The 25,777-nt window shown below is 42.2% G+C and overlaps 1 protein-coding gene across 1 annotated transcript in view; it reads right to left on the bottom strand.

The window, feature by feature from the left end:
* The window catches only part of ME3 (malic enzyme 3), a 117,276-nt gene that overhangs the window by 45,805 nt on the left and 45,694 nt on the right, over positions 1–25,777 (bottom strand). The window contains exons 2-3 of the mRNA XM_040055729.1: positions 7,529–7,662; positions 6,059–6,208 (exon numbers count right to left, since the gene is read on the bottom strand). Coding sequence (XP_039911663.1) covers positions 6,059–6,208; positions 7,529–7,662 — 284 coding nt within the window. The remainder of the gene's footprint in view (positions 1–6,058; positions 6,209–7,528; positions 7,663–25,777) is intronic.

A 25,777-nucleotide genomic window follows, 5' to 3' on the forward strand; every position in this document is an offset into this window, starting at 1 on the left:
AAGTCTAAATCACCTCTGACAGGAGCGGAAAGCCTGACCTTCATAAATTAACACGAGATTTGCTGCTGACTTTTGTAGACCTGAAATTTTACCTCATGCCCATAAAAGTTCCTCATGGTTGTTAGAGCCAGCGCATACACATTTTTCTTAGGAAATGTGAGGAAAAGAGAGAGAAAGAGAGAAGAGATAGGGAACAAGGAGCACTGACTGTTTTTCTAATGAAAACACCGAGCTAATCCTTTTTCACTCTCTTTTTCACTCATTGAAATGTAGAAAATGTGTTACAGCCTCATAACACCAACAGCGTCCATCCCATTCCCCAGCCTGTATGGAACATCAGATCAGGACCAATATAGCAGCTCTTCTCTCTGTATGCCCACAAACCAATCAGTGCTTATCTCCACATTTTGAAAAACACTTCAGTGAAGTAGAAACAGAGAGGGGACAAGGACAGAGGTACAGCATGCTGAAAAGACTTGCCTGAAGAAAGTGGGGAGAGAGAGAGCAGTGGGAACCCTTGAATTACTTTGCCAGCTCTCAGAAGTTCCAAAGAGGCCGAGCCATTTTCAGCAGCCTTGGGCTCCCTCTGCATGGACCTACTTTCTCCTCACCTACTCCAACCATGGTCTTCTCCCCCTCATTCAATAATCTTGTCCCATACAAACGACTGTCTCCCACCTAGGTGTCCTGGCAGCTTCAGGGCTTCCTAACTACACATGGTGTCTGTGAGACTTTACACAGACATTCCCTCCCCTTCAGTCAGTTACAGGAGCAGTCTTTGGGTGGCTGTGGCAAAGTTACCTAAACACACTCCTAAACACATTCCTCTTCTCATGCACTGACTTCAGCTGCCTCCAGAGGAGGCTGAACCAGGCTGGTGGCAACAAGAGAACTTATGACTGATGTTTTTACAAGAAGTAGAGATCGTCTAAAGGAGTTTCAAAACAAACTTTCAGGACAATAATCCAAATCCCAGTCTTCCCACTCACTTCTGGTCTCCAATGTTTTATAGAACAGGGAATGGAGACAATTCTGTGGTTAGGGACAAGTCTATGGGATTTACACTTTTGTTCTAATTTCATTTGGTTTAGTCTTAAAGTGCCCAGAAATAGCAGGTAACTTTCCCTCCCGCTGCTCAGACATCACACCACCACAAAAAAAAGCTACTCATCAGAGCCAGACCTGCTGACAAGACAATTCTGTAGACTGACTGATGTTTCATTTAGTCATTTTTCATCAGAGACACAGATCATTTTTCTGTCAGACTTAATTTTCACACCATCTGCATCCTGTTAGCTTTTTCCAGGTTCAGCTTAATCCCGACATGTTTTGCATTGTTCTGCAAGCAGTTCTCAAGGGTATTTACATTTGTAGGAAAAGAAAAGTGAACTTAGGCAAGTTTTTTCTGTACCCATAACCTTTCTCCAGTGGTGAGACAACCACCTTTTCCAGTCCTACTTTCAGGGGATGCCAACAGCTTTTGAGGAGCAGCTGACAACTTTATACTTTCCAATACCACTATGTTTATGAATTAACCAGCATCTTGAGAGACTGTGGTCTTATGCTACTGTAATAAACTATCCCTCACCATCACAGAAGAAATAAAGGCCTGATTCCGTGCCTCTTTACTATCTCTTTGTGAAGAAGTATAGTCCCTTTCAAAGATACTGTTACAGTTAAAAGAGATCCTCATGCTCAAAACGTACCTTTTAAATAGCACTGCACGTGTTCAGTCCTGTGCTCCATAAGGACCCCCTTGGTACTCATTAAGTGCATTTTACATTAAAAAAATGGAGAAAAAAAGGAAGAAAAAAATCAAAATACTACTATGCACTTTTTTTTGTAGGGGCTTTGTATCCTTACTCTAAATCAAAAAGAATTCTCAACCACAGTCTGAAAGCTTATGGGGGTGATAGAAGCATTTCCTAAGGAAACGGTGACTGTCTGTTAATGGGTCAAAGAACCAAGATTCCTCCTTCCATCCTTCCGTCCTTCCATCCTTCCATCCTTCCTTCTCACAGAGTTGCAAGCCCTGCTCTAGTACATTTCATTCTTCCCTTCTACCAAACTTCTGATGAGGACAAGGTGTTCCTGGGCTTTGAAAAACAAGCACTTCCAAGGTCCATATTCCTTAGTAGCTAGGATAGCCTGTCCTTTTCTTGAAGCCAGTTTTGTTATTGCTGGTGCTGAACGTAAGCAAACCTGCCCTCCCCATGCTTTGAGCAGCTTGCTTCTGCTTCAGCATGTCAGCACAACTCCTGTCCAGATAGCAGTGAACTGGCTATTTGGATTACTGCCAGCCTGGCCCGAAAAGGACTTGGATCTCACAGATTTATCCTTGAACCATCATTACACAGCAGCACAGACATCTGTGGAGGCACAGGGGTGGGGAGACGGAGGAGTGAAGGGATGCCAGGGATGCCTGCATCCAGGGACAGACTGCAAAGCTGCACGTGTGCAGACATAGGATCTGAAGCCATACAATTCTGCAAGAAACCTCCCCTAATTCTGGATCACCCTTGATCATCATACACTGCAACAGATATATTCTTTAGATGAAACAAGTCTTGTCACCTTGGGACTCTGTTTTCAGTCACATCCTTTGGCCTTGACAATGTGCATACATCTGGGTCCCCTCACCACCATTAGAGAACTTGTGAGTCAAAGAGAGCAACGGATTTTCATAACAAAACTGCAACGACAAGATGCAAAATGAGGAGGAGCATAACCTGAGAAGTCCCCAAGAAGTGAGCATGTTTGCCTATCCTAGTCCTGTACTAGTCCTGTTACTGGCCACAGCTGCAGACAGGACCCGTGCTTAGGAAGAGTTCTCTTTGGACACGTTACTCTTCTTTTGTGCTTATTTAACATGGTTTGATCACAGAAGAGAGATTTTGACAGGGTTCTTAATTATTACTGCAGAAGAGGTGCCAGTGCTTAGTACTTTAACCTGTACTTACAAATTACATAATAATTTACATTTCTTATTTTTAAAATTCAAAATACAAAATGAAACTGCACTTTAGCCTAAACCTTGTAATGCTTATTACATGGCTTTAAATAAACAAATGTTGTTAAAGCACCAGGGAGCTGGCTGGAAAACAAGATAGGAAATATATATTCAACATAGACACCTTCCAGCAAAAACTTCATAGCTCTTAGGCAACAGTGGCTGGATGTAATTTTTATAAATTTTATGTTTCCACCTCTATTTCAGCCATTCTAAACCTCTGAGGCTTAATCACATAGGAAGAAGTCTGAGGTCAATGGAAAAAAAAAAATATCATGCCTGAAGAATTTAAAGCAACTAGTAAAGAGAAAGGCAGTAGGAGTTTGGGGAAGGCAGAGAACCTGCTGGGGCATCAGGAGCTATGCCTGGCCCACCAGAAGAACTGGGGAAACTGTGGGCATCATAGATAAGCATGAGAAGAATTGAATGCTTGTGCAAGCGTTTTTGTTCCTGGTAGCTCTTTTCTACTGTTAAATATAAAAAGCCTGTTGATTTAGATTGCTGGCTGAAAGAAAGCTTTTTGAAAGAAAAGAACACCAGGTGTCTTATTCCATTTGGAGCAGATAAATCTGCTAGCAGGGAGTATGCTGGAGCCCTGACCTGGAAGGTGAACTCTGTCCACTGGCCCCATAAAAGTGCAGGTTGGAGAGGTTTACCCTTTAAGGGTTTGTATATAAAGACTAAGAAAGGGAAAACAGGCACTGAGTTCTGCAATTACCACAATAGTATCTGACAAACAAAACCTGCAGCCATGTAAACATAGATAAATGTGCTCAGATAAATGATTCTGAGAGAAGCCCTGCTGGACATCTTGGGACTGTTTTTAGATGCTGATGTACAAGTGCTGCTTTGTAATCAAGTTACGTTCACTGTAATCCTTCCGGGCTCAACCTTCAAGTATAAAACAAAGCACTATTGGGGCTGAGAAAGATCCCAGCATGAGGAAGAAGCTAATTGTGTCCAAAGGTTGCTGCTGCTGTGGCTACAAACAGACTGCACAATAAGCTGTGCTACATGGGCACATCCATCCACGCTGGAGCACAATGTGAGGTTTTAGAATAGAGATTTTAGCAGAAGTATTGGCATCCTACCTTGAGCTATGTATCTTGCAGGCCAACTCCTAACATACATAATATGCTCTAGGACAGAAAATATATACTCCAAGACTGTAAGAGTCAGATTGAAAAAAATAGCACATAGATACACTTCCCATTTTAGTCAATCACTTGACATGATACAACAGCTCTTTTCTTCTTGCAACAAAAATGTTCTTCTGCTAAAACAACCTTGATTACAACCAAACCTGAAGCTAGGCTGAAATTCATTCTGTATCTTCAGGGAAACAAACTCTCTCTCTACCACAGGAAATTAAGTGTACCAAGGACATGATCATTCGCTCTTTCTTGAAGAAGCAATGGGCTGGAATCCAGAAAAGACCCAGCCCAAATTTAGCGGCAAAACTGCCGGGTTATGAGAACAGACATTCCTATCACATCGGTTAAATAATGTGGATTTAAAACATGAGAAAGACGTGAGTTACAGGAAGGGGAATTCTACAACAGAAACAACTGCAGAACGAATTCTGTATGTGGAAAGACATCCCTGCTTTCCTGACGATAACAATGGATGGAAAATAAAAGAAGCAAAGCTCCCAAATATTGTTTTAACTTATTACAAGGAAAAGGCACCCGGGAGGCAAAGACACAGTGGGTGTGTAGCAGGAATTGCTGCATGAATATTGATTACCTGAGAATCAGCAGTTGCTGCATTAATATTGATTAACTGAGAACCAGCAGTGTGCTGTTCTCTGCCTGACAGTGCCCACAGCTCAACACCTGGAAACACAATCTGGGCTCTCTTATCTTTTATTCATGCCCAGAAGTAGTTAGTGTCCTCCCCCTATACAAAGAGCAGATCCTTCCCTGGTTTCCTCACACTGAGGAGGAGGAGGAGGGGGTAAGATCAAGGCTCAGATAGATGAATGACTTCACCACAGCCCAGCAGATCCACAAGTTGCACATCAGGGCACAAAACACAATTACCTGGCACAGACACAAGCCAAAAAGCAATCCTGAGGAGCAGCTCATGTGAAGGAATACAGTGTCTTAATTTGGAATTTTCATGACAAGCAGGAAGCAAGCATGTTTGCCAAGATAATCTTATACATAAAGTGTTATTAATTATCTTGTCTACACAGCCCTTATGTCTTTGAGGTGTGCCTCAGGGACTCCCTGTGACCTAAACTCAGTAGAACTTGCCTCAGTTGCCCCATCTGTAGCGCTACTCTTAGATGAAACTGCAGTCAATCCTCACATTTGTGAAATGCTTCAGAAATGGTATTTTTCCATTCCTTTACTTTGGAAATTTCTATAGCAAAAGCTTAAATGTTCATCTATCTACTGGTACATTAAAAAAAAAAAAAAAAATTAAAAGCCTGCAAAGAAAACAACTGTACCATTGAATTTTCAGGCTAGGTTAAAATGTACTTCAGAAAGCTAACAAGGGATTTATCTAAGCATTAATCATTAAAAAGAATTATGCAGAATGGGGTCTTCCAACATGGTACGGCGTGTTTAATGTTGCATGAATTTATACAGTGACTGTTCTGAGCAGAGAGGGAGGCACTGATGCAGAGCATCATCTATGAAGATGATTCTAGTGGGGTAGTTTGTGGATGTGCATACAAAAGTTCAAAATCAGCACAATACATCCAAAACCCAACAATTACTCAAACAGCATTGCAGAGGGCACTCAGTGCTCCTGAGACAGGAAGGAGTGCAGCCCTTAGCTCAGCAAGCTGTTTGAGGACTGTACAGCACTGTTTGAGAACAAAACCACTCTGTTCACTGTTTATAGGAAGAAGTCAGAGCTATCCTCGACTCCCCAACTCATCATCAAATGTACACACATGAAGCTGCTTGCTGGTTCACTTTTTGATGAGGGATTGAGTTTTAGATGTTTCGGGCCACCCACATAAAGATGGTGTCGATACAAAAGAAACATTCACATGAAATTTTAAAAAAATGCAAACACAGTCTCTTCACTCACCGTGGTCTCCTGAAAGCCAAACCATATTGCTGACAAGCCAGGCCAACTGTTGGGGTGTAAACTATGGGCATGAATTTCTCGATATCAGAGGTCAGCACTCGGTAAAAAAGCTTCTCATTCCTGTCTTGCAACGTCATAAGAATAATATACCTTTAAAGTAATAAAAAACAGTTACATATCAGTATTTATGGTAGTTCACAGTTTCACAAAAGGCAGTCATTGGCTCACTCAGTATGCGCTCAGTTCTCCCAAGCCCTGACACTCCTTTGTGTTATCCTGAGCAGGTACTTGGAGTAAAATTTCGCAGAGGGCCGGGCCAGCTCCACCATTCTTGGTGACAGCTCACAAAGACTCAAAGGGCTGGAAGTCACACTCATGAACAACCTTAGAATTTTGAAATTTGCATCAAAAGGCATCACACACAGCTATCAATATATAATTTTCAAGATCAACATAGGTATTTGTGACACAGAAAAACCAATGCAATTGGTCTACAGGGTAAGAGTCCTGCTGCCTCAGTCCTCAGATCAATGGCAGCTGAGATGGAGATGCAAACCCTACTCTCCATCACAGCAGGAATCAAACAGCATCTTCCATCAGTAACCCTGATGAACAATACTAGATGCAATAAAAACTCAGAAAGATTAGCCAATACAATATTGCTTCTGTTTTCTTTTTTATTTTTTCCTACATTCTGACAGGATTTTTCTGTTCTTCCATCCAGTGTTTTAGTGTATTGGGGAGCATACAGATAGGTACATGAACTACATGTGTCCACTCTACTTTCAGTGCTCTGCCTTTTTCTTGTACTCAGAGTATGCCAGAACTCTGCAGGAATGTACTGGTAGGAAAAAAGTAACATCAGTGGACCTGTTGGAGCAGGCCCAGAGGAGGGTCATGAAGATGATCAGAGGGCTGGATCACCTCTTCTGCGAAGACAGGCTGAGACAGTTGGTGTTGTTCAGCCTGGAGAAGAGAAGGTGCTGGGAACATCTTCTAGCAACTTCTAGTACCTGAACAGGGCCTAAATAAAAGCAGGAAGTAGGACTTTTTACAAGGCCATGTACTGATAGGCCAAGAGGGAATGGCTTCAAACTGAAAGAGGGTAGGTTTACATCAGATATTAGGAAGAAATTTTTGCATGTGAGCACGGTGAGGCACTGGCACAAGCCCAGAGAAGCTGTGGATGTCCCAGCCCTGGAAGTGTTCAAGACCAGATTGAATGGGGCTTTGAGGTCAAGTGGAAGGTGTCCCTGCCCAGGGCAGGGGGTTTGGAAGTAGACGATCTTTAAGGTCCCTTTAAACCTGAACTGCTCTATGATTCTGCTGCTGGAGAGTATGGACAGCTGGAAAAAAGCGACTCAGAGGGAAACATGTAGCTTGAAGCAGAATCCACAATTTTTCCTTGAGGTTTTAAAGAACCAAAAAGTATAGGGGGAAAGGAGAAGAAATAAGATGTTTTTGACATACTTGTCTAGATCGTTAGATTGCTTTTCAAAATTTCTCATCACACGAAGGACTTGAACATCTTGGCTCAGGAAACAAGGAGGAAGGAGGCCATGAATTCCCAGCTGTAGCCTTTCTTCAAGGGTAAAAGCCATTCCCTGGGAAGAGAAAAGGAAGGCACATTCAAATGGCATAATATGCACTACCAGCTAGGATATCCAAGAAGAAAGCAAGCAACAGCATGCTGCTGAGGGCCTGGAGGCAGTACTACCCTGCAGGGAGTGTGGGATCCAGACCACCCAGACCTGCAGCTTCTGGATTAGCTGTCTAACACCAGTAGTGCATTAATAACTCATACTCTTTTGCCGTCTGAATTTGGTTTATTTCTATAGTGTTTTTGACTTCATAGTGTACATATTCTTAGAGTTTCTTTCACTTCATACTCTTTTTATATTCCTTCATTAGCTCATGCCTGCTAATTTCCATGGCCTTCTTGGAAGCATAGCAATCATACTCCTTTACAAATCACATGACACGTGTAGAATCATGGAATCATTTGGGTTGGAAAAGACTTCAAAGACCATCAAGTCCAACCATTAACCCAGCACTGCCAAGTCCACCACTAAATTATGTCCATAAGCATAACATCTACATGGCTTTTAAATAACTTCAGGTATGGTGACTCCACCATTTCCCTGGGCAGCCTGTTCCAATGCTTAATGACACTTCACATGAAGAAATCATTCCTAATATCCAGTACAAACCCTTCTTGGTGCAACTTTAGACTCCCCTCTCATCCTATCTATCTCTTGTTACCTGGGAGAAGAGACTGACCCCCACCTGGCTACAACCACCTTTAGGTCATTGTAGAGAGCAACAAGTCCCCTGAGCCTCCTTTTTTTCTAGGATAAACACCCCCAGCTCCCTCAGCTGCTCCTCATCAGCTTTGTGCTCCAGACCCTTCCCCATCTCCGTTGCCCTTCTCTGGACACGCTCCACCCCCTCAATGTCTTTCTTGCAGTGAGGGGCCCAGAACTGAACACAGGATTTGAGGTGTGGCCTCAGCAGTGCCCAGTACAGGGGAACAATCACTGCCCTGGTCCTGCTGGCCACACCAGTGCTGATACAGGCCAGGATGTCATTGGCCTTGCAGGACCCAGCACTGCACTTTGTTGAACCTCATACAATTCGCCTTGGCTCATCAATCCAGCCAGCACAGATACCTCTTCAGAGCCTTCCTGCCTCCACCAGACCAGCACTCCCACCCAACTTGGCATCACCTGCAAACTTAATTAGAGTACCCTTCACTCCCTTATTTAGACTGATAAAGATGTTAAACAGGACTGGCCCCACTACTGAGCCCTGGGGAACACCACTGGTGACCAGCCAGCAGCTGGATTTAACTCCATTCACCACCACTCCGGGCTCAGCCATCCAGCCAGTTTTTTATCCAAGAAACAGTGCATCTGCCTAAGCCATGAGCAGCCAGCTTCTCCAGGAGAATGCAGAGGGAAATAGTGTAAAAGGCTTTACTAAAGTCCAGGTAGACAACTCCACGGCTTTTCATTCACCCACTAACCAGATCACTGTCATAGAAGGAGAACAAGTTGGTCAAGCAGGGCCTGCTTTTCACAAACACATGCTGCCTGAACCTGATCTCCTGGCTGTCCTGCATGTCGCATGGTGGCTGACAAGACAGCCTAGTCCATGTCCTTCCCTAGCACCAAGGTCAAGCTGACAGGTCTGTAGTGTGTATCATCCTCACAGCCGTTCTTGTAGATGGGCTTCACATCTGCTAACCTCCAGATAGCGAAGATTTATACTTGGGTACTGCATACCAACTCATCCACTTCAGTTACCTACTAGTTTACCACCTGACAGAGTTTATTCATGGCACGTTAGCAGTGCAGAAGACAGACAGGCCATGTAGGATGCTTTCTCAGCGCTAACTTTCTGTTTTGAATACAAGTAGCACATAGAATGCCACAATCTTATTTAGTTACTGACACTGTCCCAAAGCTGGAGCCCAACTGCTAGACTTTGCAGCATGACCCTGCTCTTATAGGACAAGGTCACACTTCCTAAGCAGACACCTGAGCATGTCCTGCTCCCGTGCATGCAGGGGCTGATGCTCCAGACCACCAGCAGTGCCCTGTACTGGACTCAGCCTGATGAACAGCAATGGTAAATGCATTCTGCAGTCTGTGAAGGAGATTTTAAGTCTTTAATTAAGGGTATTTCTGCTATGCTAATAGCAGATTAGACAGCAGGATGGCAGAAAACATTTTCAGGAGTGTCTGAGGAGCTTAAATCCTAATGAAAACTTCACCCATAACTAACAAACTGGTTCCTATCTTGATGAACAGCTGGCAGTGAAATATTCAAAATCCGTAATTATTGAACTACATCTACTCAAGCACACAGACACATGCTTGACAAAATATTAATGAGCAGCTTTATGGCTGCATAGCTGTTAAACTGCTGTTTTCTACCATGGATTTAACATTTCTCTATGACAAATAACTGCCATCATTGCCAGAGAAAAACTGAGGACATATCTTGATGAACTTGGTTTTGGCAACCTTCCCCCCACTCCTGTTGCTTGCCCCCATCTCTGTGCCATCCCAGTGGCTGTGCCAGTACAAGCATGTGGGCAGTCACATGGTTAATCAGCAAGAGGAAGCACCTGGCTGAAAAATAACTGTGTTACTTGATCTCAGAGCAGCTCCCCTGGCTGATGATGCCCCAGATGGCTCTACAGACATTGGCAAATCTGGGCACAGCCACTGGGGACATATGGCTGTGGGAATGAACTTCTGGAAGAGCTGTTCTGTGACACTCCTTTCATTAGTAAAAGGTGCACTGGCTCAAATTAAAAGAAAAAAGAAGTCTTCATGTATTTTAGAAAAGTTATTCAGCCTCCAGGAGAGCTGAAAACAACCTTTATCTCACAAGCATTTTCCCAGGATTATTTTCTGCTCTCAGTCAGGACAGAGTCAAGTATTTTTCAAAAATCTTTCCTGTAAGAGCGTTGCAGAGAGAAACTGTTCCTCTTCCAAACAGCAGATGAGGAGTCAGCAGCTGCCTGGGAGGCAGGAGGCCGGGATTTTGCTGCCAAGCCCAGGAACAGCATTGAGGTCCCCATGGTCGTTGTTGAAGGTTGTACCCAGGACAGGCCTGTTTCTGCTGAAATGCCTGACATATCTGACCCAAATTTCCTTCCTGGACAAGAGAAACTTTCCCCCAAATGAGTTTCACAGCAGAACTGGTACATTCCCACAAGATAGAGTTTGAGTTTTGGTAAGTCATCATTTCTGAATTTAAAAAAAGAAGCAACAGGTTCTCATCAGAAAACTTGTAATCATCTGCATTCTCCAGGCTGGAGACTCCTGAAGTACTAGACTAAGATCAACACTGGACATCAGCTCTGCGTCAGTATTTGGCTTTACACTGCCAATATTATATCACAGCAGGGAAAATACAGCTACTGTGAATGTCAAAGTTTATCTACAATGAATGGGTAAAAAATAATACCATTTCAAACCATTTACTTCCTGTGACATTTGCGCCTGGAGACAGATAATGGGAGATGGAAACATTTGTCAGTAGATACTCTACTTGCTTGTCTAGAGAAAGTCACATCAAAGAGTGGCCAATCAGGGTGTCAGACCTGAGCCCTGCTCATACCCTAGAACAGAAATGAAGCTAGCAAACACAATAAACTATCAGTGAACCTCCTCTGAAAAGGGTAGAAAAGGCAGAAACACAGCATCCTAGGCATTTCTGCATCCAACCACTGAAAACCTTCTTGTGGTAATTTTTCAATAGGAAATAATGTCCTTTCAGTGATTTTCCGCACAATAAAACAGCGAGAAGTTTTAATATTTCATCAGATGATCACATATCCAATACCAGAAAAACTTTCAGTATTTCAGCTCATGTCTGTTCAAAAGGATACCATGATGCCTTACAGAAATGACAGCCGGAATGGCCACTATAGTAACCCGTTCCTGTTTGCTGGGTTGGGCTCTGCCTGAACGACATCGCCAACCATCCCGCAAGACCAGGAGCAGCTCAAACTGTTTAAACACCACAGTTGTGCTGTTACTAGTCAAAGGCTAAACATGGCAATAGTGACACACAACATCTCTAACTTTCTGCAGTTCTGCATTAATTGCAGCTCTGCATTTATCTGAACAAGCTATAGCAGTATAAGCATCTTCATACTGGAGCAATCACAAAAGTGTGATGAGGAACCTGCTGCTTTCACAACCAGTTCAATCTCCCAAACACTTTTCAGTACAGAGCTTGTCCATCATCCAGTGCCTCAGTGGCAGAGCTGGGAGCAGAACAGAAATTGCCATCTCTAACATTAAGGCTGTTTTCTGAAGTTTCTGTGAAGGCCTAGGAGTAGGACCCCATGGTGAGGTGGTTATATTCACTGAAACAGCACAGCGTGAAATGAACCTGGAAACACATTCTGCCCCAGATCAAAAGCTCAAATTCACTGAGGTATTGCTATGTTTAAGATTAAAGCTTTTAGACTTGGATTTTTTAAAGACTGCCTGAAAGCCACATTGTACCTCTCTTTTTCTGGTCTTGAAAGGTCTAATGATTAGATGAGCCACAACCTTGCAGAGCTAAAGCCAGGTGCTCCAATTCAGTTTTAAATGTATTGGAAATGAACTGGCATGGAGAGGGCAGATGCTATGTCACTAACCAAAAACAAAATATAAAAAAAAAACAAAAACAAAACCAAAAATATCAGCTGCCCAGAAGGATTCAAGCTACACAGAGGCTAAGTGAGAGGTTTTTTTCTGGAAAAAGCTTACTGCTTTTTTTAACCACAAATGCTTCTGTTTTATTATTTCCTACTGCTGACAGCACCAAGTATGTTATGTGGCAGGCCCCTCTTTGCAGTTCAATCCCATAAAAGTCACTTATTTTGGAAACTGAAGGGTGAAGCCAGTTCACGGATAATGATTAGTTTTATCACTGCCTGCACTTTCTGGCTGTGAGAAGGGGTGTTTCACTCAGGGCTGGCTACAAGCAGGGGGGATACAAACAAGAGGCAAGGCTTGTGCTTATAATTGTTACAGAACAGCCTTCTGTAGGCGGGAATAAAGACACAAATGATAGTTCCTATGGTATCAGAAAACTGTTTTTAATGTAATGAGTGTCTAATCAAGGGCTGAATTATTCTTTACCTAGTGTGGAACATCCAGAGTCTGGTGTAACTCAGATAATCTCCAGCTCCTGAGCATCATTTTGGAGCAGAGCCTTGGCTTACTCCATGTATGCATGCACTCTAGAGAGCAATGAGCAGCCACAGCACAGGGAGGGCTGTGGGACTTCTTGGATGGCCAGACCAAGGGGTTCATGCAGTTTATACAGTCCCAGGCCACTGCCCTCTGTGATGCTGGGACTCCAGGTGCAGTTCTCAGGAAACTTCTGGGACCACATGCTTCATCCATGCGAGTGAAAGCTGGCTTGGCAGCCTCTGAGCTGAGACTGTAAACAAGTGAACATCTCCAACCCTTTGGCAACAGTCCCTGGAACTGGGAACTTCCTAGTTTGACTAGAGCAGAGTGCTGGAAGAGCACATGGGGGAAATGCAGACACACAGGGATCACCACTGCAGGCTGCAAGAGCAGGTGCAGTTAATCTACTTCTCCTTTACAAGTTAGTAGGTAAACAGCCAGGCTAGGGAAGATGTAATAGTCAGGGAACTTAACAAGCTCATTCCATACAGATTTCTCCTGTACCGTGTTTTCCACAGATATTTGCACATGTCCAGTTTTATGGTATGCAAGCAAAAGTTTCTCCCATAAGGGGTCAGCACCAGAAGCTAAACTAATCCCCACTGAGACTGCACATGGGCTGGGGAGCAGAGAGCAACAGCAGGAAACTTCCATTTTCTGCACGGAGAAAGATTTTTCCACAGAGATCAGATCCTATGGTGACTTCCTTGACTCCAACTGACTTAATAAACTTCTTCACAGTGCTCCTTCTCAGCTACTCAAGCTTCTCCTCCTGGCGTGGATGGACTGACAGGCACTGCACTCCACCCTAGAAAGGCTGTATTGAAAATATTGTTTGCAAAAAAAGAGCGACGGAGGGACATCAGAGGGGAAATTCTTTATTTTCTCCTTTTAAAAGTATTGTAGCTTCATATTACCTTTAATTTAGGTGTGTTTGTGCTCTTAAGCTTAGGAAAAACCTAAACCTGTGATGCTTTGGGGTATGGGGAAGATATCTCTGAAACCTGGAAAGAAGAATCCCCTCTGTGTCTTCTCAGCAGTTATTGCTGGATATACCCTCTGTTGACTGTGATTTACAAACTCTTCTCACAGTGTCCATTCTTGTTTCTAAGTTCACAGTCACTAGTTGAAAAATCCCTCACTCTCAGCCATCCCCTTTGTTACAAAATGATATAATAGTGGATTTCTAATAATTTCATATTGTTCTTCCTTCCTCTCCCACAGAGCCTGGGAACACCATTAAAAACTCCGAGACAAAGATAATTAAGCAACTCAGCTTTGTGTTTGTTTTAGTTCCTGGAGGAACCATCTTTAATGAGGTCCTCTAATTTAATTACAACATAAGTTGTCCCTACTATTAATGAGGTTTTACCAGGAACTCTTTTGTTTTGTGCAACTAACTTTTTTTTTTTTTTTTTTCACTGAATTACATTTCTATTATTCTCCTCCATGACTTTTGATTTACACCAATGTGAGACTGAGCAGAACTGGAACATGACAAAGCCCTTGTGCCAGAGGGATCTGATCCTGCAGTTTAGTCTCACAGAAGTAAAAGCTTTCCTGGTGAGGCCATTCCTGGTGCAATATGTGACAGGGTCCCAGGCAAAAAGCAGCAAGGCTGTGCTATTCGCACGTGTTGCAGGAGGTTTTCTTCAATAGATAAAACTCACAGGACAAATGTCTTCAGGGATTTACTCATTAACCCATAGGAAAAACTGCAGGGCTGAACTCCTCAAGCCCTGTACTGTGATTTCAGACTGCAGCAGTAGAGCTCTATACCAAAATTAGTAGAGAACTCATTATGATTTCCTGCAGTTTGTCAGCCTCCAGGGCAGCAATTTGTCCTCCACATTAAAAAAAAAAAAAATATATATATATATATTCTATGTGCTAGAGACTTTATTTGTTCTGTGTGCAAATAAGTTTCTGTTGCATTGAGAAAAGCAGATTTTCAGAAGATGAATGAGACAAAATTCCCCAAAGAACAGATTGTTTGGCACACTTGCTTCTTCCCACAAAAGCATGTTAAGATCTTCACAAAGTTCTAGCCAAGCTAATGGGAATATTTCTTTGACTCTGTGGAGGGATAGATAAGCCTGATTTTTCATTTGATTTTGACTAGATTCACAAATGTATTTACATGCTTACATCCAAATGTAAGCTTCAGTGTCTTTTGGTAAAGGAGAAGAGTAAAATCACTTCAGGGAGAACAAGACTGCCATATACAGAAAAGTTTGGTGGCATGGGGAAGAAAAACCCGAGAGAAATCCCAAGAAATTATTAGGAGGAACAGAGCAGTGCAGAATCCCAAATGGTGGGGAACACACAGTTCAGGCAAACAACAGAGTAGAAGACCATTCCTGTCTGCATCAGCCTAAATCATGAAGCACTTGCTGGTTTCCTCCTCATGTGAAGCAAAATGTTGTAGACAACAGTGGCCTGATGCAGTAGGCAGTAATGAGGACATCAGGTTTTGGGCTACTGCCAAGCTGTTGGGCACAACCCTGAGACAAACCCCAAATTCTCAGTCCCTTATCAAAAATATCCCATGTAAACCTGGCACACAGATCCTGGTGGGTTGCCCCGCCTAACTACAAAGCAAATGAAGACTCTCTGGTATGTCTCCTACTTTATTCCCAGTCTCCCTAAATATTTCCATATCAGTTTTACACCTGCAACTGTCACAGCTTTTCATGACAATTAGTGAGTGAAATGAGCTAGTCCAGGACAGAAAAGGGAAGCTCACAGTCCACAAGCCTATGTCTCAGCTATGGGAGAAGCTATTATTTCTTTCATGAGGAAAGGGGGCAGGGTAAAATCAATTTCTGCAGGCAGTTTGCCAAGCACTAACCCAAATATTTCAGTTACTGCGATGTCAGAGACAGACTTTTCTCCCAAATATAATGTTGCCACTAGACAGGAAGAATTCAGCATAAATGACAATGCTTGCATTCCTAAGCCTGTGAAAACCAGCCATCATTATCAATTTGAAAGAGCAAATATGTCTGAGAAGAAAGATCAAGGCAATTCTAAGGTTTAAATGTGATCCAAAACATTTAAAAAATACAGTTTTAAAAGCCAGTTTTACAGTGTCTGGAAACTTCTCCCATTGTACATGCAGTTCATCATGTGAATTGTGGTTGAATACAATTTGTGTCTAGTGCTATTGAGAGCACTATCTTTCGAGGTCCATTTTGAGTAAATCACATAAAATGAGACTTGTGCACTCACTGCTTGCACACAAACTGCACCATGCTGTAGGTCTGGTGGGTGGGAACCTCTCTGAAATTAGTATCTCTCTGCTATTGCCAGCCCAGCAAATGGGGTTGTCTCAAACCTAGGCTGTAGCTGGATTACAGTTCATGGATGATTGCTGATGTTGTGCTAGGTTAAACAGCACTGAAAAGCACTGCCTCAGCCATACAATTAGCTGTTTCACAAGAAAATAGTTTGGATAGAGCTGAATCTGAACAAAAACAAGAGTAGTTTTGTTACTGACTTTACCAGAGATGTTTTCTTTACTGTAGCATTCCTATGTCCTTGTCACTGTCCTCCTTCACGTTCTGCTTCTAGCAAAGCTCTGCAGAAAAGAACCATAGCAGCAGCTTCTTGAGCATACCAGATGTTCTTTGCACATTTTGTCTGATCCAGGAGAAGCAGGCTTGGCTCCTGAACCACAATTTTGATAGCTGTGCAAGGAGATCTAACATATGTCGGCTTCAGAACATTTGAGATGTTTACAAACATTCAGATACCCTCTCAGATAAAGGATTCTAGAGCAAGGCAATGCTTTCTTTTAAAAATTAGGAACATGAGAAACAGACAAGGCTCTAACTAAGAAATTTGCCATCTTAGTAAAACAAACACAGTTGAAAAAACACCCTGAGCTCTCATTTAATGATACAACCACCACCTGAAGGCAACTAAACATGCAGGTAACCACAGAGCACCCCACAGGAAATCTGTGTGAGCCTCCACTTTCTATTCGAGTGATTTAAGTACTCAAACTGAGTACCTAATTGAGTACAACTTCTGTTACTCGGTATTTCTACTACCCTGCATGGCAAGGTCACCAATGGACTTCAACCCAGGCAGCTTATGCTGGGGCTCAACAGAGAAACTGCCCCCCAGCGCAGTGCCCATTGGCACTGCAACATACCAGAGGCATACAGCAATCTCAAGAGTGTCCAGCTTCCCTTTGGGGATCTTTGTGCAGTCCTCATTTGGCAGTTCACCTTAGAGTGTAATTGTGCTCTGTGTCATGGTGATATTTTTCTTCCCACTTCTCAGTCTTCCACAGACTCAGCCCTCCAGTGGTTTTGTCTCTCAAGGCATTAAGCAAGTTGCTTTCCTAGCTTTACTCCAGCATTTCTAGGGCTGCATTTCACAAAATGCCTTTTTAAGACTGCCACGTAGCTAAAGTTGTATATATGCACACACACGAATATGTGTGTGTGTGCGTGTATACATATATACAAACACTTAGCCCCAGTGCAGGTCCTTTTCCAACCCAGCCTCCAGCCAGTCCCAAAATGATCTCCATGCTGACCTCAGGGGCCTGTCGCTTTGCCAAGCATGTGTTTTTCCTAAGCACACATGGACCATCTAAGTGTCCAAATTACTTTTGGCACCACCAGGAGAGTAGCCTATCATGACTACCCTCTGACCCATCCCCTTGTCCTCCTTGTCTGAATAGTTCACTTCAGAATTTTTATTCCTTTTAATGTGCAGAGGAAAAAGGAAGATGCATGAAGTGCTCACAAACACGCAGTCTGACCCTCTGTCTCCAGCTCTCATCACCTCTGTGTGCACTCTTCCTGCTATCTGTGTTTACTGACAACTCGATGTGAGCTGTTGCTAAATTCTATGCAGTTGAATGCTCAGCACTTGGCACACTTGATCCTGACACCAAAGCATCTGGGCTGCAATTTCTACAGTACGACAATACAAAATGATACATCCTTTCTATTAAATTTCCCCTTCAGGACCTCCAAATATTCTTCCAATTATACAGTCCTTTTATTTTCCACTTTCTTTGCTCTTCAAAATTTCTGTTCTATTGTTTCCATATGGTGTGAGTACCCTATGTCTAAATATTCCAGGTGACAAAATACCACTAATTTCATATAAGTGCATTAATTTTTATCACTTTCTCAAGACTGAGCTTAACCACTTCAAGTTTCAAAAGCACACACTGCTCTATAGACTATAAATCAAATACCTAATAAAGTTCCTGAGGATTTTTAAAAAGAAAGTTCAAAAATGAAACTCCCATCCTCCTCTTCCAACTGTTTTTAATCAAGGACAGTATGAAATAAGTTATCCGAGTTCAGAATGTAAAAAAAGAGAAAGCACAATTACTCGGAGATGAAATTTGAAGATTAAACCCCTTTTGATTACTTGAGCTGTCTGAGAAACATTTCTGTGGGACAGCAATTGCAGAAAGATGTTATGAAATATCTATGTCAGTTTGTAACATGCGTGACCACATCTTGGTCAAGACAGCTGAACTGTTCATTATTGCTAGGAAGCTGTAAATCACCCCTCTGGCAAACCTTCACATGAGTTTCAAAATAAATTAGTTCTGTTCTTGATCCCATTAGATGCTATAGCTTAAAGTGCAAACAATATTATTGTTGGCATGGTTGCTGCCTGTCCACCTCAGCTCAATTACTGCAGCCTGTCCTAGCTTAAACAAGTATTGTCCGAGGCCAAAGCAGTGATTTCCTTCCTCCAGCAGAACATCTATTCCTCTGTACCCGAAACAATTTGGCTAAATGACACAAAGATGGAGCGTGACTGCAGTAACGGTAACAAACAGTCCAGGCTCTTTGAACACACAAGTGTTATCCCAAAATAACCTGATATGGGTGATCAAGAAAAGATTATAGTTAAAGCACTGATTTCACTCATGCACCCCAACCAGGTGACACCAGTCAAACCTCCAAACCTGCTATTCAAAGTGGGGTTTCAACTTAAAAAAGCCTGTCTTGCTAAAATGGGATGTTATAGTACAGGGAACATTGGAGGCAGAGCCAGAGTCTGCAAATACTGGGAATGCTGACATGCTTTTCGCTCATAGCCTGCCATGAAAGACCTGCAGGCAGGGCATATCTGTGAGAATAGACCCCTCAAACTCAGGTTTGAAGCCAAGGTTTTGATTCTCCTCTGCCTGGCACCACAGTAATGCAGCAACATCAGAGTAAAGCAAATGTAAAATGATTTTTAACTTCTCAGTGTTTGAAATAAATGAATGTCTGGATAGTCAGAGCTGAAAAGTTGGATGAAAACCTTATATTGACCTTTAAAAATAAAAAGGGCACTTATAGGAAGGATGGGGAGAGACTTTTTAGTAGGGCCTGTTGTGATAGGACAAGGGTTAGTGGTTTTAAACTGAAAGAGAGTAGGTTTAGACTGGACATAAGGAAGACTTTGTTTTACAATAACATTCATATTTTTTTACAAGGGCATGTAGTGACAGGACAAGGGGTAATGGCTTTAAACTGAAAGAGGGCAGGGCTAGATTAGATACTAGGAAGAAATTATTTCCTGTGAGGGTGGTAAGACACTCTAAGAGGTTGTCCAGAGAAGCTGTGGATACCACATCCCTGAAAATGTTCAAGGCCACTTTGGATGGGGCATTGAGCAACCTGGTCTACTGGGTGACATCCTAAGCCATGACAGGGGGTTGGAACAAGATGATCTTTAAGGCCCCGTCTAATCCTATCCAAGTGTCTGGGTTTTTGGGAAAAAAAGGCTACAATTCACCATCAGCATGATTTTGGCAGTTGTCAATGGCTATGTGGAGTTTTATCATATCCAGCATCTTCTTCCTGGGCCTGAAACTCAGATGTAAGAAGCTATCACACTATCTATAGAATCTGGGTGAGGGAGCACTCCCGAAGTTGTAGGCTACCATTATGTTTAGCACTGAACAAAACCTAACAAGTCACACTCAGCTTTGTTATTCCTCACAATAAAAGCATGGTTGTCAGAGGATGTGTCCATATGGCATGTCTTTTGTGTGTTTACAAAAGCTTTGTCCCATCAGTACACAGAGGTGTTGACTTTTTCAGGTCAGCCATTAACCAACATCACCTACTTTCTGGCAGTGTGTCTGACTTGCTGCCACACAGCAACATCCTTTCCAAACTCAGGAGAAGAGGTTGTCAGTTTTGACTGACTGATCCACTACTGATTGTGATGAACTAAGGATTTTCTTGGAGGGAAGTCCTGAAGCTGAGAAGCACCCCAGGGAGCTACTGAACAGTTACCTACAAATGTGCACTCAACAGCATTAGCAGCCTCTCCCATAAATAAAAGCCATAAGCTGGACAAAAGCCCATGAGCCAGAGAGATGGAATCCCAGTCCCGATACTGGTGTGGGCTAACAGAGGATTTTTTGGTGCAGCTTTCTCATAGTATGCAATGGTCAGGAGGAAGCCAATGGGATACTTCAGCCCCCACAGCAGGGTCAGCACTGCCCCAGGAGCTGACTCAGTCTTCCCAGAGCCCAAGGGGAGTTCCCAGTCACTTGGTCACAAGCATTTCCAAGCTCAAGTGCATTTCCACTCCTAGAGCAGTTTCTACTGTTTCGTAACAACACAGATGTAGAATGCTGCTTCTGTCCTCTCTCTCTATTCTGATTTTCTTTCACAGAAAATGCAGAGAAGTTACGTGGCAGAGGTGAGAGCGAATGTCAGATTATCTCGTGGCTGTTGCTCTTTCCAGGATGTATCACTCAGAGCTTTCAAGAACGTCAGTGAACATTTTGTTTGGGCTGTAGTGCTGACACACTCTCATTGTATTTCCTCTGATGACTTCCTGAAGCAAGGTTTTTGTTTTTTCTAGCTGATAGCAGATGTATGTGTCCCAGAAGCTAAGGAAGTGAACACCATTAGTGCAAAACCTGCAGGATGAGCCTGATTGCTGCTTCAGCACACAGGTAAAAAAACTTGCACTAAAAGATGATTATTTTCACAGTTATTAGTAACTTGTTATTAGTACTTTCATGATGGCATTCTTTGTACAGATAACGTCAGTAATAAAGATAATCCTTCTGACAGTTCCTACACACTTATTGCTCTAGGCTGTGTTAGGCAACTTGGTGCACACTGATTTAAAGATCACAAAATCACTCCTGATGGCATCGAGTGGTGACCCGCTCCCTTTGGGACAGTGGCTGTTGGGAGTCCACCAGCCTCCTGTTCAAGTGTACACACTGTATTTCAGCCAACAATGCTAAACCTTGCTTTTTAAAGAAATCAATCTTTTAAGTTCCATACTAATCTTCCAACCCATACTAAGATTTAGCGGACTGAGCCCTTGGATACGGATTGAATTTTTACTTACAGCTTGGTCTCTGAACCACTGCAACTTCTGGTGTGCTGAGACAGGGCAAATCCCAAGGCAAACTCTGTGCAAGCCTCATATATGTTGTCAAAGATATCTAGCTCTGGAAGAAGCTTTCAGAGAATGTCAAGATCCTGGGTGTGACCTTCTGGAAATAACCAAAAGCCTTTCCCTTTGGCAATGGTACTCCTGACAACTTGAAACAACTTTTTATTCCTAAACCTCTATCAACTCAACTCTTCAAAAACATAAAGCACAACAGAGGGCTTAACCACAGGTGGAGTCTGAACTCCCCAAAGGAAGGAGGGCAGTGTCTCCATGTCTGACTCCCAAGATGACAATCATTGATATGAAGTCTAAAGATGAGCAGTTGCTTGTCTAAAGACAAAAGCACGGAGTTAATCCTTCTGCTAGAATAAATTTTTAAAATTAAATCTTTAAAACCAATTTAGAAATCTGTCTGAAAGCCAACTCTTTCGTCCAAAGCTTCCAGATTTGTTCTGAGTCTAATGCAGGCTTTCACTCAGCAGCAGGCTAGGGTGGAAATTAGGAAGCTGACATTTAGGCCTGGCAAAATCAAACCCTGTACGTACTAAATAAGAAAGCAAAGTGGAATAAGCTTCATTTGTTCTTTAGCCAGTGAGTCTGGCTTAGCATTTAGCCTAGCCCTTTTTTCCAGCTTAAAAGAAACTGGACCCCGGTGGTAAAACCCTGGCTCCACAGGAAAACTCATGTTGAATCCAGAGCAGATCAGATATGATAAGTCTTTGGGATTTGTTTGCTAGACAAAAACATAAATGTAAACATTATTTTAAATGAAAGCTGAAGCAATGGCAAGACATATCAAGGTTTAATCATACTAAACCTGCAAGGTCCTGTGAGGAGGAGGGAGTAGAACTCAGTGATCCTTATGGGTCACTTCCAGCTAGAGATATTATATGATTCTGTGATCTTACAGACTTAAGGTTTTTAAAATAAATGTAACTTCTGTAGGAAAAGAAAAGTTGCATTATTAAGCTACATGTCGAGGAAGAAGATCTCATGCTTTTTGATTTATGTAGAATCAACAGATCCAAATTCAGTATCGGGTACTGGATGTAACAAATGCCAATGAAGTGCACTCTTTCAAACAAAAATATTTTAATTTCTGCTGTTCTGAAATGCCCTCAACTTAGCATCTTTGGATTTGAATTCAGCTAGCAGGTATAATATTTTCTCTCCATTTGGGCTAGCCACAAGCATATTTGATAAAGGAGAACTTGGTTTCCTTCATCATTCTTTTACCAAGAAAATTAATGAAAAATAAAATCCATTTAGTCAAAATGAAGATGAAATTAAAATAATATTACATTTTCTTCGTGAAAACAGAGTGCTGCTTTTCAGGTGTATTTAGGTACTTGTAGATGCATAAATATTCTTACCTGGATTATCAAAGAAATGTTAATAAAATATGTCTCTAATTTGCATTGTGTTCAGATCCCAGAGATTTAGCATAGCTCTGCCCAAATATTTTCACAGGTCTGACTGAGAAGATTGTAAGAAACAACATATTTCCATTGGCTGTATTGTATTTATTTTATAAACTAGGTTTTCTTATGACATTATCCTGCAAGGCTGGGTACACACACACACACACACACACACACACACACACAGAATAGAAACCATAAAAATTTGTTTAAAAGAGACCTAGCCAAATAGCCCTAATATAAAATCAGAATAAAAGCATCTGGGAAAGGAAAAGAGAATACATGTGAATGGATCTAGACAAGCTATCTGGCTGCTCAACTAAAAACAATGTGCTGTCTTCTGATAACAAGAACTTGCTTACAGCCATACCTGTGCATAAGCATTGCCAGCCAAGGAGATAGAACATTAAGGAAAATAAAGACAAAATACAAAATCAGGTTTCCTTCTTGTTACAGGTCAGATCTCAGCGAGCCAGTACTTCCCTGCAGATCATTTACTCCAGCAGGATGCTGTTTCTGCACCATGGTGCTGTAACATGTGAGTTGCTTTTTGCTGCAGGAGTTCATTTTGTTGAGGGGGATGCGTGAGTTTTTCTAGATGTGTAGTTTGTTGGACAACCACGTTCCTCACATTCTAATTTTGAGACCTCCTCTGCAACTTCTAAGGTTCAGAACATCCCAGCTTTTTAAAAGGATGTGCACATGCAAGGCATTGATAATTTTGTTAATAAGTCCAGAATCAGTAGGAGGTTAGTGTCCCTAAGAAAAGTGCTGAAGGTAAAATGGCATTTTGGGAAAGCCTCTACCAGTTGATTTCTTCTATTTAAACATGAACAAACAAAAAGAAGAAACCAAAAAACAAAAAAACCCAACAAAAAATTCCCCACATTTTTCACATGGAGCCATGTAAATGAAATCTTTTCTGCTGATTATTTTTTTTTTTTTTTCTTTAGAGGAAGAGAAAACAATGATGTGCAGGTATTAAATTGTACCGATGAGACAGACATACTCTGTTAGTGTGGTTTTGCAGCAAACACTTGATTCCTTGGAGCTTTCTTTGGAGCCTGGAGCAGAGCCAGGTGGTGACTAGTGGTGGCACTGAAAGAAGAGGAACACGGTGCAAGTCAGTCACCAGAAGAGACCTTTTTTTGCTTGTGCTTTGCCAAGTTCCTTGACAACGTGGCTGATGGAAACAGCTTCTTTTCATCAGTTACAATGCCATTCTTTCAGGCTCTTTCTTAGCTCAGCCTTATTGTCAGCCCGGTACACAGCCCAGTGCCGAGTTTTGCAATGAAGTCACCATAGAAATGACATGATGAGCATGTACTGACCTCCCAACTGTGTTTCCTGGTCCTGAAATAAATTTGAGCTCAGTTATTACGGCGCCTCTGATTTAATAATCGGCTTTTGGGAGACATTCAAATGCTTCAAATGGAATCTTTTCTTAGGGTCAAACCTTGTCTCTTATTGTAGCCTACGGGAATTCTGCCATTGGACTTTAATGGGACAACAATTTGGCCATTAATCCATGAAAATTTGCTACTCTAGTTCACACTGCCCTCCCATTTAGGACCCTGTTGTTCAATTCATTCTGAACCAGCTTGTTTTCACTTTCAAAGATAATTGTGCAGACTAAAGAGTAATTCAAACAACAAATTCAGCAAGAACAGGCATTAGCTGCGTTAACTGTGTGGCTGCTGGCTGGACACTGCTAACCCCCACTGCAGAATCTTCCCAAACCTGCCAACAGTCACTGTCACTGAAAACGAATTTCAATAAAAAGACAATAAAAGCACTGTAAATAAGGAGTTTCTATGGTGCACAGCCTAGAACCATGAATATCTTCCACCTCCAAGAGAGAGAAGCCAATTCTTTAGGTCAGGAAACATCAAAGATCAAATTCTCTCCAGTTGTATAGGAGGGCTCACATTACTGGGAGTGTAACTTAGGGCACACCTTCCAAACTGCCTCTTGAACATCCTGGCTGACTTCTTTAAGCTTCTGTCTATCATAACACATTGCATTTTTGTAGTCTTGTTTGAGTTGTAGGTCTCTCATAATCTTCAAGCAAGATGCCAATGTTCTTTTAGAAATGTCTGTACAGTGATGTTCAGTAGCTGTGTATTTGTGTTCCTAACCACTCCTCACAGACTAGCTTAGAAGCAATCCATGGACTCCTGGGGCTCACAGATTAAACATCAGAGGTACAGAAAATACTGCAGATTTTCAGAGGTGACCAAGATCACAGTAACTACCACTAATTTCAAGCCTATTAGATAAATTTTCCTACCTTGGCAATTGTTGATCACTCTTGTTCACAGCTAATTTCAAGTTATCTGGACTTCATTCCTACAACATTTTGCAGCACCTAGAGTAATGTCTTTATAAACACAGTGGCAGATTTACCTGTGTGGAAGAGGATTGATTAAAGCATACCCAGTTTTCTGTGTCTCTAGTTAATAAAACATAGCATTTCTCTCCTGTTGCCTCTCATCGATCCTGTTTAAGTGGTCGGGCACACTCCAAAAATGCACAAGGGCTCTATTATGTACAGGCAGTAGGTACAGCAGGTTTCACTGGACTGTAACTGATTTGTTTCAGATGAAGGGATGCTGTTAACCACCACTGTGAATATAATTGCTTAGTTGATTTCCACATTCTTGTCATTGTTGGCCTGGCTACTGCAAGAACAAGCTGGTAAGGAATTCTCTACTGCTGGTTAAAAAAAAGGGAAAAAAAAAAAAAAAGGAAGTCTTCAGGTCAAACCAGACATGCCCACACCAGAGGAAATACAACTATGCCTTTTCACCACTTCACTGTTTGTCCTTTGCTCCTTCTTTAGAAGAGAACCAACTCCAGAAGGAGAGATCCTCCAGGTGAAGAGGAAAAGGGACTTATGCATACGGTCAGAATACAGAGGTGCCACCTCTGAGCTCTGGGGTGAACAATATCTGATTCCTTCTGTGACACGTGGCAGGGGGCTTGTTGCTCGCGGTCTGTCCTTTCACAAAGCACAACTCTGCTCCTGATGTGTTGTTTCTGTAGCATGTCCAGTGCTATGAAGTTTGTGGGAAAGCCTCCGGATTTCAGCTGAAACCAGACCAGGGGGCTTCCACCAGAGCATAAAAAAAGACACAGTTAATTTATCACACTGGGTCTTAGCGGCTCTGGATTTGGTTCCCTCCCCTCTC

This window comes from Hirundo rustica, chromosome 2, assembly GCF_015227805.2.
Source record: "Hirundo rustica isolate bHirRus1 chromosome 2, bHirRus1.pri.v3, whole genome shotgun sequence".
NCBI classification, from domain to species: domain Eukaryota; kingdom Metazoa; phylum Chordata; class Aves; order Passeriformes; family Hirundinidae; genus Hirundo; species Hirundo rustica.